Genomic DNA, 21,159 nt, shown 5'->3' with positions numbered 1-21,159 from the left:
ACGATTCATCGATTCACCTTTATCAAGCTTAACAAAAAAGTTCATTTTATTTTGGGTCACATTGCATTGCACCTCTCGCATCCTTAATTACAACATAATGATTTCAGTTGTCCACTAGTTGGTGTTGTATATTTCAAACAACTGAGATAAGCTTGCATATCTACATCTTTCTGCTGGCACTGATGTAATGAGTAACATGTCATAGGCAAGTAGGGGGAGCCAGGGAAGGAGAAAACAATCCTGTGTCTTTCAATGTTCTTAATGGGGAACCATCGTAGCCATTGCTAGCTTATATTGTATATGTTTCACTAATAATAAAATACCCAACCCCCATCAACAAGTCAAACACATTCCACAATTTCACAGGCTATATAATTATATTTTGGGAATGTATTTAGATGCTCTTCAGTATATAATGGGGTCACTGAAAATGCCCTCTTTTGTGGAGACAACAGTACGGATGTGACAAATCATCAACTTTTTAATAAACATTTTAAAAATGGTTAACCATGTAAGGGATACTTTGAAAATATTTAATTATTATTCAGTATACTGGACCTAAATCAGTATATTAGTATACAAGATATTATTATGGGGATTATTGTACTGTATTTTTTGCAATCTTCTCAACCTGTTGCTGTCTGAGGACAGAACAAGGCGAGGGAGAGATCGGGGAGAGGGTGACCGATGTTTTATACTTTAGTATGCAAAATACAGTATTTTACACATCATAAGACCCGTAATATCAGTTGTGTGTCCTTTTGGAGTCTCCAAATTTCCTTTTTGGAAAACTGCCTAGACATAGCTTAGAAAAAGCAATGCATTTTTGGCGATATTGTCATCAGGGGATTTTGGCTGTGGCTCCATTGTGTTTCTAAGCACGCAAGGCACTGCCACAATAATCTGTATCCATTCAAAAACAGAAAAACTTTTAGAAAAATACTTCCACTGTGTTTGAGCTTCTGTAACTTTGTTTCAGCAATACACCACAATTATGCCTGTAGTCAAGAGGGTTCAAGAATAGTAACCATTTTATTTTAGGTATGTAATTTTCAAGCTTGTGTTCAGGAAAAAGATTGATTCTTCAGGGGTTAACAGTAAATATATTTTTGATAAATGATCCACATAGGTCCTTATGTTATTTTATAGGGAATGCATGTTTGTCATTAATCTGTCGCAGATTAAAACCCATGCAGTGTGTATTTCACATTAGAATTTTGCCATTTCATTTGTCTCATAAGTGAGACAATGTGATGGTAGCCCTCAGAACAATAATGGATTTCTAGGGTGTTCTGTGAAGTAGAATTGCACATTATAAACAGAGATACTTTAATTAGAGATAGGTAATGTGCCAGCTGTAATGCTTGCAGAAATTTGTCAAATTGTCGGGGAAAAAAAAGTGAGTTGGACATATTAAGGGTGCTACTTAAACCCAGATAAGGACTTCAGAGACTGAAACAACAACAAAAGGCAAGACACAACACAACAGAAGACCGACCGTCTGCAACACACGGTATCTCATTTTCTCTGGGTTACCTGAGCCGGAACATGCAAGTGATGTTATAAAATGCTTTGTTAGCGTTACATGGTGTTATGGCATCATCCATTCTATGAACTCCTGCTGATCTCTAATGTAAGTATCTCTGTTATAACCCACCACTGTTAATCCATTTTTATTCATATATTTTTTGCTTCTCTCCAGAGCTGTCAAACATCCAGAATATCCCACTGTACTCCAGGCTCTAGAAATCGAAGATCCAGTGGTGGCCAACTGCCTGATTGATATGAGAGGGATTGAAACTATTTTGCTAATTAAGGTACATGGCGCTTCCCATATAGCAAGAAATCAGTACCATGGTTAGCCCTGTGCATGCCATAGGTTATTGTAGCACTTATGTGTAGTTACTGTAGTACTCGGGTGATTCTCGCTGCCAACTGTGGTATGCGAATTGTTGTGTTGATGTCCTCTTCAAGGGTTCAATCTGTATCTATATGATCATGCTTGGACTCGGAACTGTACTTTCCTCTCGGGTCCTGAACGTACTTGTCCCTGGGTTTGATTTGCACTCCATTGTACATGGCTCTGGATCAGAGCGTCTGCTAAATGCCTTTAATGTAATGTAAATGTAAAAAATAGTAGATTTTTTTTCAGTGTAACTGATAAAATCATATAAAATGAGGAAACTGACAGCAAGGCTGATTATCTCATTTGGGCCTCCATTCACAATGTGCTTTGATAATGTCATCATACGTTTCAATGGTAAATTAAAAGAATGACTTGAAAGAAATGCAAAGTGAATTAAGTACTGTTACGGTGCAACGTTACGGTGAACATTTTTGTTGTGAGAAGTCAACGTAACACATTCTTGGGGTTCAGGTTAGCTCAGGTTAGGTCAGGTCAGCTACCCAGAATGTCTCTCAGCCTAGATTTCCACCATCTTGGCATCTAGACATTTTACTCACTGAGTAACTCCAGCTACCTACTGGTAAAGAGGATCATTTGAAAATTAGCTTCTAACACGTCGCCTAGCATTATTACGTTTCATGCGCCACTCTAGGATCTAGCTTTGTATACATTACTTTGGCACTCGCTGTACAGAGCCCAGAGCCAATCTTTTGACAAAGCAAGTCTCCTATGGCAAAAGCTAAGCAAACAAATTGCTAGTTTCAAGTTTCAAGACTTAACTTAACATTAGTAGTTAGAGACTAACAAGCAAACATTAGCTGACAAGCTTACAGTGGGTTGCAGAAATTTGGGCATCCCTGGTTTGTCTGTTGCAATGAATCTGTACCATTTAGAGTTCAGGTTTGCTTTCGATCACGTCTTTAAAAATGGCACTTTCCTGCAACTGTTTCTAAATGATATGCAAAAGTTTGGGAACCCTTTTGGATTATTCTTTGTTACTTTTTAAAAAGATTATTACCAAGGCCCAGACCCAAGTGATTATGCCGCATTAGACCTTATTAGTACATCCTAGTCAACAGCAATCACAGGTCTAGCTGTTCACAGGACAACAATACAACATCATTTAAACAACAATGGCCTACATGGTAGAGTTGCCAGAAAGAATGACCTCAACACAAAATTAAGCATCGGAAGTATACACAAGAAAACATTGAGAAGCCTGAAGCCATTTATAACAATATGCTTTGGACTGATGATATTAAAATGTTTCCTTTTGGAGAGGTAAAAAGAAGGTATGTTTGGAGAAAAGAGGGTGAAGCGTTTTTAGAGAAGAATACCTTGCCAACTGTGAAGCATGGAGGTGGATCCATTATGCCTTGGGGTTGTATGGCAGCTGGGGGCACAGGAAATATTGTGCGAGTGGAAGGAAGAATAGATTCCAACAAATATAAAAATAAATGCCAAAAGTGAGAATTGACCCAGAGCAGCTGTTTACTTGTCCATGTTCTAGGTTTGGAAGGGTTCCAGGTTTTACTTTGTGAACTTATCCAGCTAACTCAGTCATCCTGCTTCATGATATACCCCCTTGGAGGGCAATATCTAGAATTTGTACAGGATAATTTGTTAATGAAGTAGCAGCTTTGTTTTTAGGTTGGACTTGTTGTTGTGTTTGCGTAGCGTGAGTGTTACCGTGTAATTCAATAACCTGTCAATCACAACATGGCATTTTAACTCAAAATAATTCCACATTGAAACAAATGTGGGAAAACCATTGCAGGATTCACTCGTCAACTTGATGACAAATACTACCACCGAGTCAGTTGAAACATTCCAGCGAGCAAACCTGGAATCTAGAGATCAGGGGTGAGAATCTAGGTTGTGAGACATTTTGACATAAACAAAGAGCTTGTCCCCTGTATAGCTCATGTTTCACCCTGATATAGCCCGATGACATTATAGTCAGCTAGGAAACTTTCATCATCCAGACGAAAGTAGCTGCATTTTCACCTGAATGTCAAGACAGTTTTTCAGCACAAAAACGTTGACCTGTGTAATATTCTCACCTGAAAATAATAAAAGATTGAAATTTCTATAATACCCGTAATAATACCCGTATGTAATTAATCTCTTACACTTGATAGTGGTTGAAGTAATCATGACACAGTGGCACAAGTGAGGAAACATCGGAAATCAGATCTACTGTGTCTTTTGTTCCATGTGGACTAGAAATATGAAAAATTTCAGATCAGAAAATAAAATATTGTTTTTTCTTCATCTTAGGCCATCTCCTAAGTAACATTTAACTTTTATTCTCTGCCCAGAAATTGTTGGTCCCAGCAGTGTTTTTAGTGCAGAAATGGGTGGGCAACTTTTTTGGATACATTTATTGTCATTTTTGCTACAATACTGTTCCCTAATCTGAGGGTGAACCGGAACTGTCCGCCATCCTGCCTTGCTTTTCAGAGCAATCGAGATGCCCGTCAAGTGATGCAGCAAGGACAGCCTCCGAGAAACTGCAGAGAGGCATTCACAATGGATGGAGATCAGGTGTATGCAAACCGCTACTACTCCTGTGAGCAACAGAGGGCACAGTTTCTGAGCAGGGACGTGGAGGAAGAGATCAGGTGTGTTAACTGGGGGAAATGGAGCCAAACACTAGCTGGGCAGACATCATTTTTTCTGATCAGTCAGAAACTGATTTCCACAATATCTGGCCGTATTTTCCTAAATTCAGTAACAGAGTACAAAAACTTAGTGTTTATGATGTACCCAACTCTTCTGCTGATGACAGACATGTAGCGTCTGAATATCACTTTCCTAATGAATCCAGAAAATTACACCCTTGAATGAACTGCCCATGTCTGGAATGAATCCAACATTCAGGTTTCTGACCTGAGTACTATGAGTAAAAGGGGCAGTGTAAGTGCATTTAGAGTTTATTTGGAAAAGGATATTCCAGCCGTTTTAAGATTTGCCGAAAATATCTGTCACCTGTTTTATCCAAGACACCTGCAGAAGGAGATTGCGAATCAGACCGCTCAGGTGGAAAGTTTCCAGCACCAATTTAAGGAAATGGAGGGTGATATACGACAGAATAAAACCCTGCTGGAGAGAGCATATCAGGAGAGCAAGAGGGCGCAGGTGAGTTACTCTTCCACATGGCTAAACAGAGGTCCCTAACCCTAGTCTAGGAGAGCAACAGTGTCTGCTGAGTTCCCCATCCGCAGTCCTGGTTTTCCTTGTTAATCAGCACTAGGGTTGGGAACCAAGTTAGAACCTGATCAAATTTTAACCAGATCTAAAATTCCAAGAAATGGGTAACCTATAAGAGATTTGAATTCCGGTTCTGCTTACGGTTCATAAACGTGCTTTTTCACTCATGCATGTTTGAAATAAACAACCTTGATTAGGCTATTGATTAGTGATAACATTTTAATTCATATTAGTTTGAATATGTTCCAACTTTTGTTAATATTTTTTACAGTAACAATTTAACAATGTTTATTAACTGAACATCAAAATGTAAGAATCATAAACCTGAACGTAATGGTGTCTATGCACACAGTATTAACCATTGTTCTAGCCAACTCTCCCAATGTCTTGTCATCATTCTATCCATATAACACTGGAGTGGAGAGAATTGATGATGATAAAACATTTATTATAGTAATAATGAAGTTAATATCAAGTTACTTTTCTTAGGTGTGGAATGCAGATGAGTGCTTGTATAGGCTACTGATTAAGTTTATTTTCTTGGTAAATGCTAAATGGTTGGCATTTGTATAGCGCCTTTATCCAAAGCGCTGTGCAATTGATGCTTCTCGTTCACCCATTCATACACTCACACACCAACGGTGATTGACTGCTATGCAAGGCACCAACCAGGTCATCAAGAGCATTTGGGGGTTAGGTGTCTTGCTCAGGGACACCTCGACACACCCAGGGTGGGAACCGGCAACCCTCTGACTGCCAGACGACTGCTCTTACAGCCTGAGCCAATGTCGCCAATGTTCTTGGGTAACGGTTAGCTGTGTTAAAGTCTTCAACTAAATTATCTGCTCCATCCTATTGGCTATTTTAAACATGTGAAACACACAAATGATTTTGTGGCAGAAGGAATGAAACGCAAATTATTTCAAATTCAAAAAAAATTCTTTCACGTTCATGACATGACAATTCATGTACATATTCAAATATGACTCGAAGCTCGATTTTAAATGTAACAAACTTTCACACCTGCCATGTTCTGCCTACTGGAAGGACACCCAAATCTGTCCAATAAATGCACAGACCATTTCATATTGTTTTAGCATTTTTTTTATGCATTTCAGCTTGGGTGTTACGGGTAGGGATGTGTACCAAGAGCCGGTATTTTTTGGTACCGGTTCCTAATTGGTCGGTACCAGAGTACCGCTAAAGATTCTGGACAAACGATACTGTTTTCGGTATTTTTTAAGTCTCCCTAACCGTCGCGTAATTATGACACTGCCGTCGTCGACAGTTTATGACGCTGAGCCCCGTTGTTTTATCTAGTAGTCAATATGTCGGCCGTAAGAGCTAAGCGCTCCAAGGTATGGGCTCACTTCATCAAACTCAATGAATCCTCAGCTCAATGCAATATATGCAAGAAAGTAGTTGCGTCAAAGGGGGGTAACACCACCAACATCATGAAACACTTGCAGTCTACCCATAGCATAAAGCTGAAGGAGTTTGGCGTGTTTCACTGCCTAAACAACGCATCTAAAGTTAGCAACCCGGCAGACGCTTACAACACCGTGCCCTCCTCCGTGCAGGCAGACTCCGACATTGCTTCTTCATCAAGTCATGGTGAGTGTATGGATCATTAAAGGGGAAGTGAAATACTAGATTAAGTTGGCATAATTTACAAGATTGATTCCCAATATATACATCCTTAAAGGTTTAAGACTGCCAGTAAAGCTGGATTAAAAATAATAAGTAATTAAATTACCTTTTTTTTTAAAACATGCGCAGCGCCATTTTATCCGAGTGTATAGCGTGACGTCACTCTGTCCAGAGCGATCTCGGCTGCTGCCAGAGAAAGTAAATATTTTGCCTTTCCTTAACAAAAACTGTTAGGGCTAAATGCTTCAGGAGAAGCACCTTCCCTACACTGTTCTGTTCACAAGTATGTGTGTGCTGGGTTGAACATGTAGGCCAGGGCTTTGGTCTTCTCCCTAGGTTTTTTTATTTATTTAATCTATTCTGAGAAGCATTTGTAATTTTAAGTTACCTTTTGACAGTTACCTTTAAGGCTGTATGGAGCTGCCTGCTCGTTTTTTTGACACGCCTCGCACTGCACATGTTGACTTGCTAAGGGCTTAAATGGCAGGTGCTGTAAGTAATGATGTTGCTGGTGTTACCCCCCTTCTGGTAATAAAAAAATGATTGAATCTTTTACCATCTTGTAACGTCTTTATTTTATACACTAAATTACACGCCGTGGTATCGATAAGAGTATCGATAAATACCGGCACCGATAAGGAGTATCGGTATTGGTATCGGTATCAATAAAATCCTAACGATAAACATCCTTAGTTACGGGTATGAGAAAACATTAAAGTGGCCTACCTAAGACATTTAATTCAGGAAAAACCCTATCCATGATGATGATGAGCGTCACTGCTGCTAATCAACTGCGCACCTTTCAATCTCCCCAGGAAAAATCTCGCAAACTGCAGCGAGAAATCGGTGATCTCCAGAATGTGGAAGAACCTCAGTCTGAAGACCTCAGACCTCTTGTAAGAACTTTTTCTTCTCATCTGTTCTAGTGGACATGAGTTCATTTGCAATTAAATTTGTATGTAGGTGCTAATTTGGTTGTAAGTAGGTACTAAATTGCATACCATGACTTCCTGATGTCTGTGACCTATCAATATCACTAGAGACACTTGGTAACTTAAATCCATTAGTACATTATACTGTGTCAGCATAATGTACAGCTGAATCTAGTCCCACCCCAAAATTTCCATAGAGATCCATTCAAATGCAAAGAGTTATAGTATAGTATTAAATACCCTTTAATAAAAGCTGAGAATCTGCACTTTGACCACTTAAGAATTGTTTGATTACAAACATAAAATAAAATAAAACATAAATAGGAAAAAGCAGAAAAAGGTAAGTGGCCAAACTTTTGACTGGTACTGGTATTTTACGTGTTGAATGTTTTTTAAAGGATTTGAATTCATCATGAACAGCAATCAATGTTCAAGGAATTAAAGAAAGTTTTTTGCAGTGGTGTCTGCTGAGCTGAAAATTGAGGAGGTAGAAAACTTGCCTTTTACCCCTTTGCTCTTTGTGCAGCTTGTACCCCCCCTAATGAGCTGGCAAAATACATTTCTAGCAGAAACACTGTTTTAATCTGGGTTGGGTGTAAATTTCCTCTCTGGCCAGGAGGAGGAGCTGCAGGAGATCTGCGAGAAGATTGCTGTTGCTCGGAGGGAGTGTGATGTTGCCCAGCAGCAGGCGAGCAAGCTGAAGAAAGCCTTGGAGGAGGCCGAGATGAAATACCGTCAGCACAAAGACATCGTCAGCAGTGTCACAGAAGAAGCTGACCCCATCAAGGTGAGCTTGTGTGAATGCTGTTTTGTGCTTTCTGCACCAAGCGCTGTGTGAGTGTCTGTAAAGAACTGATTTTCCCTCCACATGCTTCAGAGTGTTTATTCAAACTGCAAGGTATTAAACTCCACAACAGTTGGCAGTATACATAAAATATCAGCGATCTCAGTTTAAAGTTGAAAAGATGAGAAGATTACTTTACAAGTAATTATGCAAAACTCTTATCCCATCTTTTCAGTCAACCAATAAAAAAAAAAAATCATAACCCTCTAATGTGGCAAATGTAATTTTCTGTCTTGGCCACATTTGTCACTTCTGTCTTGTCACAAGAAGCCACTTGGCCCAAAGACCATAAAACAACTTAGACTGCAAATTAGGAGTTTGGTTCCAAAATGCGATAAGCGGCATTTAAAAAAAAATTTAGTTACCGCCAAAATCAGTACTGTATTTCGTCACTATTGATAAGCCCATATACAATTTTCCGGAAAACACGATATTCGCCATGTTACACTGTCCTGTTTACTCCCTTTTTTTCCAAACCGTGACAAACGCCAGTCCCCCTTTTCTGCAGAACACAACAGATCCACTCAACCAATCACAGCGCACCATTTCACTTCGTGTAAACAGTAATGGCGGCGCCCTGTATGCAGCCGGCATCCTAGAGAGTTCTCAATATAAGTAGTGATTAACAAGAAATACAAGGGATATCATCATGTATTAGTGTTCTTTCTTACAGTATAGTTCTACTGTTGCACAATTGTATACTGAAATATTGTTTTTATCAATGCAATGATTTGTATAATGCACAAGACAACACAATTAATGCAATGTGTTCCAAATTAATCTTAAATTTTTAAAAAATCAGCGTATGCAGCAAATTTATAGCATACACTACACAACTAAATGTAACATGGCTAAGATGAATGCAATTTTGGAAGTTGAATGTAAGGGGAATGTGATTTTGGAAATGTTATGGTCTAATATATGTGATATTGTTGTTCATGTTCTTCTTGTTCATGATGAAATTTTGCACTTTTCCGCACATGAGCAAAGTTCTATTGATGTAATTGACTGTATTTTTGGCCTAGTGGCCCAATATTAGATAAGTATTTTCCAAGATCAGAGGCTGTCATATGTAGATCAACTTACTTTGTTGTTTGTAATTGTATTTTGCACAGTTTCAATCTGAAAAAAAACTTTTGTATTGGTGCAATGGATTTATAGCAGTTTGGGAAAAAATGTGTCATGGATTTATTGCTGTTTATCTGTTTTTTAAAATAAATCTTTAAATATTAAAATCTGTATTTGAATTTTTAATGTTATTATAACCTCAAGATGCTGTATGAAATTTTGAAACAGAAAATGGTGGTTTTCATCATACCACTTTCTTGGTAAAGAAAACACATTTTTACTCAAATTAATCAAAATGGATTTATAGCGTTTTGGAACCAAACTCTTCAAATTATCGTGAAATTCATGACCTGAATACTCCTCAACTAAGAATTTGTTCTTGATGATATTGTTCCAAAAAGTTTTGGCGAGGAATGATGTTTTGGTATATTTGAGGAAACATGACAAAACATTACATTCTCAGTTCTGAACTGGAGCCACTAACCAGTAACAATCTTCAATTAACGGAATCTAATTTCCAGGTTTATTTTGTGAAAGGTTTTCTCATGATAACTTTTTTTTTCATATATAGGATGAGCTGAGTAAAAGCGACCAAGAAGTGGAGAAAAGCAAACATCACAAAAAGCACTATGAGGAGAAGCGCAAGGCCCATTTGGTTGGGATTCAGAAGCAGAAAGCTGACCTGGACATCAAAGAGCAAGAGCTCAGGGTAGGACAGGAGTCATGTTGGGGTATCTGGTGGTGGCACAACAGTTCTATATGGCAAGCCTTTTTGACATTTATTCATCTTCCGTAGTTACCTACCATCTAGCTAGCTGCTCAGTTGTCCTACCAAGCTAGCCATAAACATATCTTGCCAGGTTGTTTATTAGCTAAAGTTAGCTAACACAAAGTCATAAACACCAACAAAGTGAGTTCACTAGCTACACAGAAATGGGACAGGGTTGATGCCAGCTAGTTAACTAACTTAGCTAGGCTTTTAAAAGTAGTTTGTGATCTACCTTGCTAGCTAGCTAGTTAGCTGACTGATATACGATATTTCTCATTACATATGAAATATGTAATATGCAAGATGTAATATGTAAATACCGTGTTGATTGCAGGCAATGGCATCTCCTTGGGATTTGACTGAATAAATGTGTTTCAGACTCGGCAGAAATGCAATATTATCTTTGAAATGGAAAATAATGATGGCAACTATGCTTTAAAATCATGCATGCTATAAAAACAAAACCTTTGGTTGAGAACTCAGCAACACAGAATTTATCATCAATCCAGTAGATGGAATTCTCGTACAAATAATGGCGAGGAAGGGGAAAGGATTCATTTTCAAAAACCCTGCTTTTCTTTAGTTAGTGTCATTGATCACTGTTGTTTGGTAGCTAAAAAGCCACCTAAAGAGCTCCTATTTCTCTTAGCTTGTTAGCAAATTATTTGCGTAGTTAGTTATGTTATACAGTTAGATATAACCTTTACATGAAATAAGTGACATAATAAATGGCACAACAAAAATCTAAGGTGGAATTCCCACAGAAAATATTAGGGAAAGTTTTATGCAGATGGATCAATGTGAGATGGATCTGTTTAAGCAACTCAGAACTTGGTATTGAACATTTTTTAAGTAGACTATAGTCTTCACTCAGAAACATCCTACTCACCTTGCCTGCTATTGTAATTCGATCTAAAAGTAGCTTTAGACAATTATGGAAAGGTACCAGAGGAATCCCTATAATAATATGACATTTGCCTCATTTGAGCGATCTACAGTTTTTTTGAGAAGGTGCAAGTGGTTCACTCATTTTAATCTGTGACAGGTAGCCTTTGAGAGAGCCACGGCAATCTGCCCTGCGGTGGCGGTAAACAGAACAGCCAAGAGTCTGGACAGCGAGATTAGCCGCCTCAAACAGAAGATCAACACGCAGCAGAATCAGCATGGAGACAGGGACGAAATCATCAGGTATATTTTTTACCCTTTTCTCCAGTGGTCTTCAGTCTTGGTCCTGGTGAGCCATTTTTTTTTTTTTTTACTTGAAATTGAATGACCAGTTCACACCCAGCAAAGAGAGTTGAGTTCACTGTGTGAAACTACTTTCATTTATAAAATAAGTGCTGAGTAACAGTAAAAACCAGCACTAATTGGGCCAGAGTTGGGGACCATCTGCCTTTCATGTTATTGGTTCCGCAATGGGATTCCTATGTATCACCCTATATCACCCAAGGAACCTCGGCGTGGTGATGGACAGCAGACTGTCCCTCTCCAAGAACATTGTGGCGGTGACCCGGTCATGCAGGTTCTTCCTATACAACATACGGAGAATCCGCCCCTTTCTCACCCCCTACTCGACCCAGCTCCTGGTCCAAGCGATGGTTCTGTCCCGCCTGGACTACTGCAATTCCCTCTTGGCTGGCCTCCCAGTGTCTGCCATCAGACCCCTCCAACTCATCCAGAATGCAGCAGCTCGTCTGGTCTTCAACCTTCCCAAATACTCACACGTCACCCCCCTGCTTACTTCCCTCCACTGGCTGCCTGTCATGGCTCGCATCAAATTCAAAACATTGGTGCTAGCCTTCCAAGCAGTTAAGGGGTCTTCCCCAGCTTATCTACAAAAAACCATCAGACCCTACACCCCTGGCAGACCTCTTCGTTCAGCCTCCACAGGCCGCTTGGCACCTCCCCCTCTCCGAACCTCCACATCACGCTCACGACTACTATCTGTTCTGGCTCCACGGTGGTGGAACGAACTCCCCGTTGAGGTCAGAACTGTAGAAACTCTCCCCACCTTCAAGCGCAAGCTGAAGACACACCTCTTCAAGCAGCACCTCTCCCCATCCCTCCCTACCTCCCTGTGAACCTTAATTGTTGTCTCTGTGACTTGCTTTGTGTATCTGTATTTTTAGTTGGCTAGGTAAGCAGTGTTTGGATAGTTAACTTTGGTCACTTTTTCTCTGTTTCTTTGTTTCTTTGTTCTAAAAAAAAAACAAAAAAAAATGCCCTCGTCCTTATCTTTGTTGTACAGGTAGCAGTTGAAATTGTACTTCCCTCTAGGGTCTTTCAGCGAACTTATCCCTGGTTATGGGTATGCACTTTGTTGTACGTTGCTCTGGATAAGAGCGTCTGCCAAATGCCAATAATGTAATGTAATGTAATATGCTTGGGTTGGTTGACTCTCCCATGTAAAAGAGCAACATTTTCACCTCAGTATCTCACCTCTTACAAACCCAAACTTAAGGCCATTTTGCAGGTCAACTACAATGACAATGGGCTCGCCAACTACAGATTTCGGTATAGCAACGTTGCAGCATTCCTGTGTTATGGATACCCTAAAATAATAGCATAAGAAATGTATATACGTTTTTTTCACAAAAATAACTAATGGCTGGAGAGTATTAAATTTGAATTGCTCATAGTCTTAACATGGGGTGACATAATACTAACTTATAAATCAGTCTAACATTTCCCAAGTTTTAACTGTTGTTAATTTGAAATGAACATGAGAACAAAGGGACTGTGTCTTAGCTGCAGCCTGCCACCATCACACTGTGTTTGCCACACAATTGACTCGCCAAAGCAGTCTGTGTTAGACTCAAATTCAGTTGATCCAGTAAAGCAAGGGTGAAACCACAGTTCTATATGGCAAGCCTTTTTGACATTTATTTGTCTTCCATGGCTACCTACCATCTAGCTAGCTGCTCAGTTGTCCTACCATGCTAGCCATAAAACATATCTTGCCAGCTTGTTTATTAGCTAAAGTTAGCTAACACTAAGTCATAAACACCAACAAAGTGAGTTCACTAGCTACACAGAAATGGGACAGGGTTGATGCCAGCTACTTAACTATCTGAGCTAGGCTTTTAAAAGTAGTTTGTGATCTACCTTGCTAGCTAGCTAGTTAGCTGACTGATATAGGATATTTCTCATTACATATGAAAACATACGATCATCCTAGCGAGATGTAATATGCAAATACCGTGTTGATGGCGTCTCCTTGACTGAATAAATGTGTTTCAGACTCGGTAGAAATGCTGTATTATCTTTGAAATGGAAAATAATGATGCCAACTATGCTTTAAAAGTATGCATGCTATGAAAACAAAACCTTTGGTTGAGAACTCAGCAACACAGAATGTATCATCAATGCACAGCGATACCATTGTAGCTTATTTTGTGGATAATTCCAAAAACCCTGCTCTGCAAAACTGACACATTTTTCTTTGCACACATCCTGGAAACATGGCACAATGTTATCCTCCCAAAAAAAAGAAAAAAAAAACATTTTACATTCAGTTTAGCAAGGTCGGCCACATGCATTGACAGAAGTGCAGCAATATGAGGGCTTCCTAGCATTTTAAGGAGAGGCATTTGACCTATAAAAATAAGTCATAATACAAAACAGGTTTGCATTTGTGCCCACATTCAAAATATAGAATGTAATTTTGATTAGAGGAGAGTTTTGTTTTTCCTATTTGCCTGTGGTACCTCCCCTTAAGATAACTATATGTGAAATACCCTTTACAGTGATGAAGGTAGTCATCACTTATACCTATGGGAATGATAGATAAGCAGAAGCAACGGAAAATGCTAGATGAAAAGTAGAAGTGGTAGTTACGGTTGTCTCTGTCTCTAATCATAGGCAGTACCAGGAGGCTCTGGAGAACTACAAGAACATTGCATTGCAGGTGAAGAATCTGAGGAAGTTCACCGAACTCCTGACCAAGATCATGAAAGACCGACACCGAGCATATGAGGACATGAGGATGTAGGTAGACCGTGCAGCAACTTCACAAAATATACAGGGCGACATGGCTCAGGCAGTAAGAGCAGTCGTCTGGCAGTCGGAGGGTTGCCGGTTCGATCCCCCGCCCGGGCTGTCGAAGTGTCCCTGAGCAAGACACCTAACCCCCAAATGCTCCTGACGAGCTGGTCGGCGCCTTGCATGGCAGCCAATCGCCGTCGGTGTGTGAGTGTGTGTATGAATGGGTGAATGACAAGCATCAGTTGTACAGCGCTTTGGATAAAGGCGCTATATAAATGCCAACCATTTACCATTTACACAGTCACTCACACAGAGGGTCATTTCCATAGACACCGATTACGATTAAAAACAACACCGTCAATAAAATTATTACTCAGTGTTTTTACGTACCTGTTATTCTCAACTCAATCTTTGCCCCTAGAGCAACGCAGCACCATATCTGATCTGAAGGATACAAGTCTTGGCTCTCATGAATGAAATACTTCCCCAAACAAGTTACGGTAGTTAGGTCATAGTAAGCGAGAATGTACCCGCGTTTGAAAGATTTGTTTTGGGTGGAGAATAAGCAAATTATAAATAAATTTCTATAATTTATGTAACAACAAATGTATTAGAATGAAAACAGGACTGAGTAAATATTTTCTGTAAACATTAATTCATTGGATTGTTGGAAAAGAAGTTTGTTTTCTCTACTTTGGGCTATTCCGATGGTCCGGCAGCGACGCAGCGTTTGGAAAAATGCAATTCCCTTGTGTCCCTTGACTTTTTCTTAAGCAACAAGGGTGCTCAGATTCATTTACCATGTTAGGTCATTAAGCAGTTAAACTTTTTTGACATGGAACTACTTGACTAAAATTATTTGTATGATCTCATTTTCAATTTTTCTTTATTATCAAAATATACTGCCAAAAGGCAGTTCAGGCAGCAGTGCCTGTTAAGCAAATGTTATGTGCACATTAATTACCGCTTCTTTCCTCAGGTTACTTTCCGTGCGCTGCAAGTACTACTTTGACTCCATGCTGTGTCAGCGCGGGTACACTGGGAAAATAACCTTCAACCACCAAAAAGAGACACTGGCCATCTCCGTAAGGACAGACTGTTACTGTGTCATGTAATTTTCAGTGTCATTTTTTTTTGTATGTAAGCATTTATTTATTTATTGACCAGGCTAGTTTTCAATCACAGGAATAGGTTTAACTCCCTGTGTACATGATAGTAGTCACGGGTCACAGGTTGTCTGGCCCTTCCTTTAAACCCAGAGTCAGTGGTTTAGTATGAGGGGTTAATTTGTAAGCACCAGAAGGTCTATCTTTGCTGTGTATTTCTCTGCAAAGTGTCTTTGGGACAGTCTTCTATGAAAAGCACTATACAAATAAAATTTAATTTAATTTAATTGCAGTGCATATTATTTCAGGTGAAGCCAGGAGAGGGCGACAAAGCAGCTCTGGGAGACATGCGATCCCTCTCAGGAGGGGAGCGATCGTTTTCCACCGTGTGTTTCCTGCTTTCACTCTGGGCTATCGGCGAGACCCCCTTCCGCTGTCTGGATGAGTTTGATGTCTACATGGTGAGATGATCGCATGGTACTTCTTATACCACAACTAGTCTCTGGGCTTAGATGGTCAGATCTCTGGATTTTGTGACTTTCTTGCCTCCTTAATGCTGAATTATGCTTCAGTGTTGACAATGTGTCTACTGACGGAACTGTGTTGGACGACGTTTTTGCATTTGTAGTTCAGTAACAGTGCATGTTGTTACTCTAGCAACCAGACGACGACCCCAGCAGAGGTTTGTTTACATTGTGAAAAAAAAGAAAAAAGGCAACTTATTGGATATTTTAAGGAGGACATTTTCAGAAATCAATCCTCACTGTTTTTTAACATTTGAATGAATTGTTATTTGAATTGTTCATTTGAATGAACATGTTAACCTATATAAGAATGAGACCTGTCAGTTTTGGACTGCCTGCAATCTGGGACCCATTGCTTTATAATTTCTGTACGATTGTTGTCCATGAAAAAAGACCTTTGGTCATAGACATTTCTTAATTCACCATTTTAAAAGTGTGATTTATGATTTTTGAAATTGAGAGACCTGCTTAGGTTTTTGGAACATTTACGTTTGTGTGAAAAGTCCAAAAAAGTGTACTTGCTGCATAATCATGGGTCTGAATTGGTTGTGGATATAGAGGTGAAAAAAAACAGTTGACACTATTTTAAGCTCAGTGGGTGGGTCTCAGATGAGGGTGGCAAATAAAACAAACAATGAGAGGGGCATTCCGTCAGAAAATGCTCACTTTCTGACCTCCTCTGATATCTTCAAATAAAAACACAACAGTATGGTTATCTTATTATCGGAATGCTTACAGACCAGTTTATTCAAAATGTCAATACTTTTTGGGCAAAATGAATAAATATGCACATGATGCACGTGATGGTTTGCCCTTAAACCTGAATGTACAAAAAAATTATGTCTCCTTTAGTAGCATGTCCTTTATCTGAACAAAAGATAGGTTCGAGGTATAGCTGGGTGATATGGCCTATAAATTATATTGTGATATTTTTAGGGTATCTTGTGATACACAATATTTTGTAATCTCTCCTCTAAAGCACTTCAGAAATGCTCAATTTAACCCTTTGATGCATACAAATCAGTTGAATGCCCAACTTCTAGCTGCATGACAAGACAATGATTCCTCAATGTGGTCCTGGTGAGCTGCCGGCTGTATTGGTTATTCACCTCTAAATTGGCAACCAATTCAGCAAATATTAATTTTCAAACCTTAAATGTTACCAAAATATGAGCAGAACCAATCCATGCTAATGCATCTCAGAATGCGGGCAGTCCAAAACTGAGAATTCCAGGATCCGGCACAAATACAGCTGGCAGGCAGTTGTAGACACCATGGTGCTCACCTGGGATATTAACCCTCTGCAAACTGGTTATCAGCTCAGTTCCTTTACCCAGCTTTCCCTTGTACATTGAAGACTGCTCATAATCAAAGTGAGCAGTGGTGGTAAGATGTTGTTGCCTATAGTATCAGGTGCACTGATGTTATGTATGGAGTTACAGAAAGGGTGTTTTTTATTTTTTATTATTTATTTATGATTTTTAGATTTAGATTTATTTTCCCTACGTTCGACAGGGTTATGTGAAGCACCTTACACATTGACTAATGGTTTTAATTGTTTCAGGATATGGTCAACCGGAGAATATCCCTTGACATGATTCTTAAGATTGCTGATGGCCAACGTTCCCGACAGTTCATTTTCCTCACCCCTCAGAACATGAGGTATAGTAGCATTTTATGTGTTCATTCCAAGATAGTGTTGGATTGATACCATCATTTTTATTTTGGTACAGATACCAGCTTTTGTAGATATTTTAGGTGGGGGGAGGGGCTTAAATATTCTGTTTGAACATAAAAAACCCTCTACATGTAATTTGGGGATAAAGAAATAGTTATTGTAATGTAGACCATACATTCACGGTTTAAAATAAATCAAAATTGTATTTTTGCTCCAAACGTGGGATCAAATAGTTGGATTAGCGGGATGAAATGAGACAAAAACAGTTTTGGTGCTCTGATCCAAAATAATTTAATCCATAATTTTAAAAAACCTAGGACCGATTTCTGTTTTAATTTACTCATGTCATAACTTGTTTTCCACTTTGCATTAAAATCTGTTATATTCTTAAGAACCTTGGAATATCTGCATACAAAACCTGCGTTTGTGTGACCACTGACACGCTGATAATCGTTTAACAAATTTGTGTTTGCATGTGTCTGTCACATACAAGACTTGGGAAATGGATGTTAATGAACTCACATGTAAAAATGCCCATGCTAGTCAAAACTACCATTAGCCAGCAGAAAACATTAAAGCCAACCACTCAAATAACTAAATGAAATTACTAATGGGGCCTCAAATTATGACAACAATAAATATACTTAGTGATATACACTCACAGAGCACTTTATTTGGAACATTTTTACTTTCTTACATCTACTTATTCATGCGATTATTTAATCAGCCAATTGTTCACACTCCATGTGGACAGCTGTGTCTGTGTGTCACTGTCAAGGGCGAACAAAATGCATAGCGAGTATTGTTTCTTTGACATGCAGGTATTGTACCGTTTTATTTAATTTTTTGGTTTGAATGTTTGGAAACATTTTGTTTGTCATCCAATTTTCACAATGCCCTTTCAAATATTTCATTCTTGGATTTTTGTATGAATGAATGTAAATATAATAATACTAATTCAAATATCTATGCATGTGGGAATGCAAGGCAATAAATGTATGCAAGGAAACAGTGTTGTCAGGACCTCCTCAAAATGAGTCTTATTTAATTCCCTAAGTTCCCCCCAGTCTTTGAAACTCTTTTATTCTTACTGTTAGGTGAGAATAAAGTGATCCATGGAGTGATGTGTGTGTCAGTAACAGCCATTCAGATTCCGTCCTTTATTTCTCAGCTCTCTCCCAGTCAACAAGCTGATCCGGGTTCACCGCCTGAACGATCCAGACCGCACCCAGACTGTGCTGCCGTTTGGCCAGAGGAACCAAGAGGAAGCAGAGGGATAAGGTAGAGCTGGCCCCAGGCAGTTACACAATCAGCACCCTGACTGAGGAGATCTTGCCATTTTACAGCCCGTGTGATACAAAGCCAAAGGATGAAAAAAATTAATCTTGGATAATGAAGGATTTTCTCTTTTGGAAAGTTTGAATTCTGTAAAATGTGTATTTGTATTCTAATAACCAATCAGATTTATAGTTTCACCTGTTTTGTTTTAGACTGATGAAACTGTTGACTTCATTAGCACTTTGCTATTGGTGGGTGGCGTTTTCTCTCCATTTTGTAATATTGTAGTTCTTGTGGGGGGAGGGCTCTGCTAAAATTGTATATTTATATGAATGTTGGTTACTGCTCAATATGTACAATTATTGATTACATGTGCAGTTCAGAAGTGTTTTTCTGTCCTAATTAAGTAAGAAACTTAACTTTTTTAACTTTTGTATGTGGAAGGCAGATTTATTTTCCTGTATCTGAATGTAAACAACTTGATTTTCTAAAATAAACGTAATTTTCTGCTGCCAAATGCTGTTTTTTTATGAAATTCCAGTGCAGGTACCATACTTTCTTGTAAAACAGTAAAACAATGATAAACCACTTCCACTATTTCACACAGAGACCAAGAACAGGCTGAGAATTGTGATGCCAGACATCAGGAAACTGTAAACCCACAACCCGCAGCTGTGGAGTCAAATGCGTTTTCACTTCAGAAATATTCACTCAGACAAGTGATTTCTTCCTTCAAAGGCGGAGTTAAATAAATTGTAAAAGCATCAACCTTTTTTGGCATAGTCTCAAGAACTGTTTTTGCCTGCTCACAATGGTCTCTTACACTTTAGGCATGTGGAAAATGTGTTATATACAAGCCTTTATACAAACTATTTACCTTTGGAAATGTAATTTCATTAGCTAAAATGATCCTCAGTCATCACTTTAATACCATACCCCTAAGTTGTACTGTAGTTGCTTACCCACAGAGGGTGGCATTGCCTATACTGAGTGACTCTTTTACCAGTAGTGGTCAGAGAACCACATAGGTGGGCTGATCTATAGATAAGTAGATAATATTCCAATGTACAAGTTCTTTTGTGCAAGTATGCAACAGCGAAACTAAAATTATAATTCAAGAGAAATTCCGAAGTAAACAATGGATCGATGTTTCTCCCGAGTTTTTTAAATAAAAGGCTATTATACTATTATACAGTGGTGTGAAAAAGTGTTTGCCCCCCTTCCTTCCTCATTTTTTTGCATGTTTGTCACACTTAAATGTTTCAGATCATCAAACAAATTTAAATATTAGTCAAAGACAACACAAGTAAACACAAAATGCAGTTTTTAAATGAAGGTTTTTATTATTAAGGGAGAAAAAAAATCCAAACCTACATGGCCCTGTGTGAAAAAGTGATTGCCCCCTAAACCTAATAACTGGTTGGGCCACCCTTAGCAGCAACAACTGCAATCAAGCGTTTACGATAACTTGCAATGAGTCTCTTACAGCGCTGTGGAGGAATTTTGGCCCACTCATCTTTGCAGAATTGTTGTAATTCAGCTACATTGGAGGGTTTTCGAGCATGAACCGCCTTTTTAAGGTCATGCCACAGCATCTCAATAGGATTCAGGTCAGGACTTTGACTAGGCCACTCCAAAGCCTTAATTTTGTTTTTCTTCAGCCATTCAGAGGTGGACTTGCTGGTGTGTTTTGGATCATTGTCCTGCTGCAGAACCCAAGTTTGTTTCAGCTTGAGGTCACGAACAGATGGCCGGACATTCTCTTTCAGGATTTTTTGTTAGACAGCAGAATTCATGGTTCCATTTATCACAGCAAGTCTTCCAGGTCCTGAAGCAGCAAAACAGCCCCAGACCATCACACTACCACCACCATATTTTACTGTTGGTATGATGTTCTTTTTCGCAGTGTTACTTTTACGCCAGATGTAATGGGACACACACCTTCCAAAAAGTTCAACTTTTGTCTCGTCAGACCACAGAGTATTTTCCCAAAAGTCTTGGGGAACATCAAGATGTTTTCTGGCAAAATTGAGACGAGCCTTAATGTTCTTTTTGCTCAGCAGTGGTTTTCGTCTTGGAACTCTGCCATGCAGGCCATTTTTGCCCAGTCTCTTTCTTATGGTGGAGTCATGAACACTGACCTTAACTGAGGCAAGTGAGGCCTGCAGTTCTTTGGATGTTGTTGTGGGGTCTTTTGTGACCTCTTG

The 21,159-nt window shown here is 39.1% G+C and overlaps 1 protein-coding gene across 2 annotated transcripts in view; it reads left to right on the top strand.

Moving 5' to 3' along the window:
• Positions 1-19,469, top strand: part of si:dkey-119f1.1 (Structural maintenance of chromosomes protein 6-like) — a 31,157-nt gene extending 11,688 nt beyond the window's left edge. For both annotated transcript variants that reach the window (XM_061241713.1, XM_061241712.1), the window contains exons 16-27: positions 1,703-1,817; positions 4,370-4,530; positions 4,912-5,047; positions 7,585-7,665; positions 8,318-8,488; positions 10,185-10,322; positions 11,428-11,570; positions 14,244-14,369; positions 15,346-15,451; positions 15,781-15,933; positions 17,561-17,658; positions 18,846-19,469. In XM_061241713.1, the coding sequence (XP_061097697.1) occupies positions 1,703-1,817; positions 4,370-4,530; positions 4,912-5,047; positions 7,585-7,665; positions 8,318-8,488; positions 10,185-10,322; positions 11,428-11,570; positions 14,244-14,369; positions 15,346-15,451; positions 15,781-15,933; positions 17,561-17,658; positions 18,846-18,954 (1,537 nt within the window). In that variant the 3' untranslated portion in view covers positions 18,955-19,469. The remainder of the gene's footprint in view (positions 1-1,702; positions 1,818-4,369; positions 4,531-4,911; positions 5,048-7,584; positions 7,666-8,317; positions 8,489-10,184; positions 10,323-11,427; positions 11,571-14,243; positions 14,370-15,345; positions 15,452-15,780; positions 15,934-17,560; positions 17,659-18,845) is intronic.
• Positions 19,470-21,159: the final 1,690 nt, after the last annotated feature.

This window comes from Conger conger, chromosome 5 (genome assembly GCF_963514075.1).
Source record: "Conger conger chromosome 5, fConCon1.1, whole genome shotgun sequence".
Lineage (NCBI taxonomy): Eukaryota > Metazoa > Chordata > Actinopteri > Anguilliformes > Congridae > Conger > Conger conger.
This window is presented reverse-complemented; position numbering and strand designations above follow the sequence as displayed.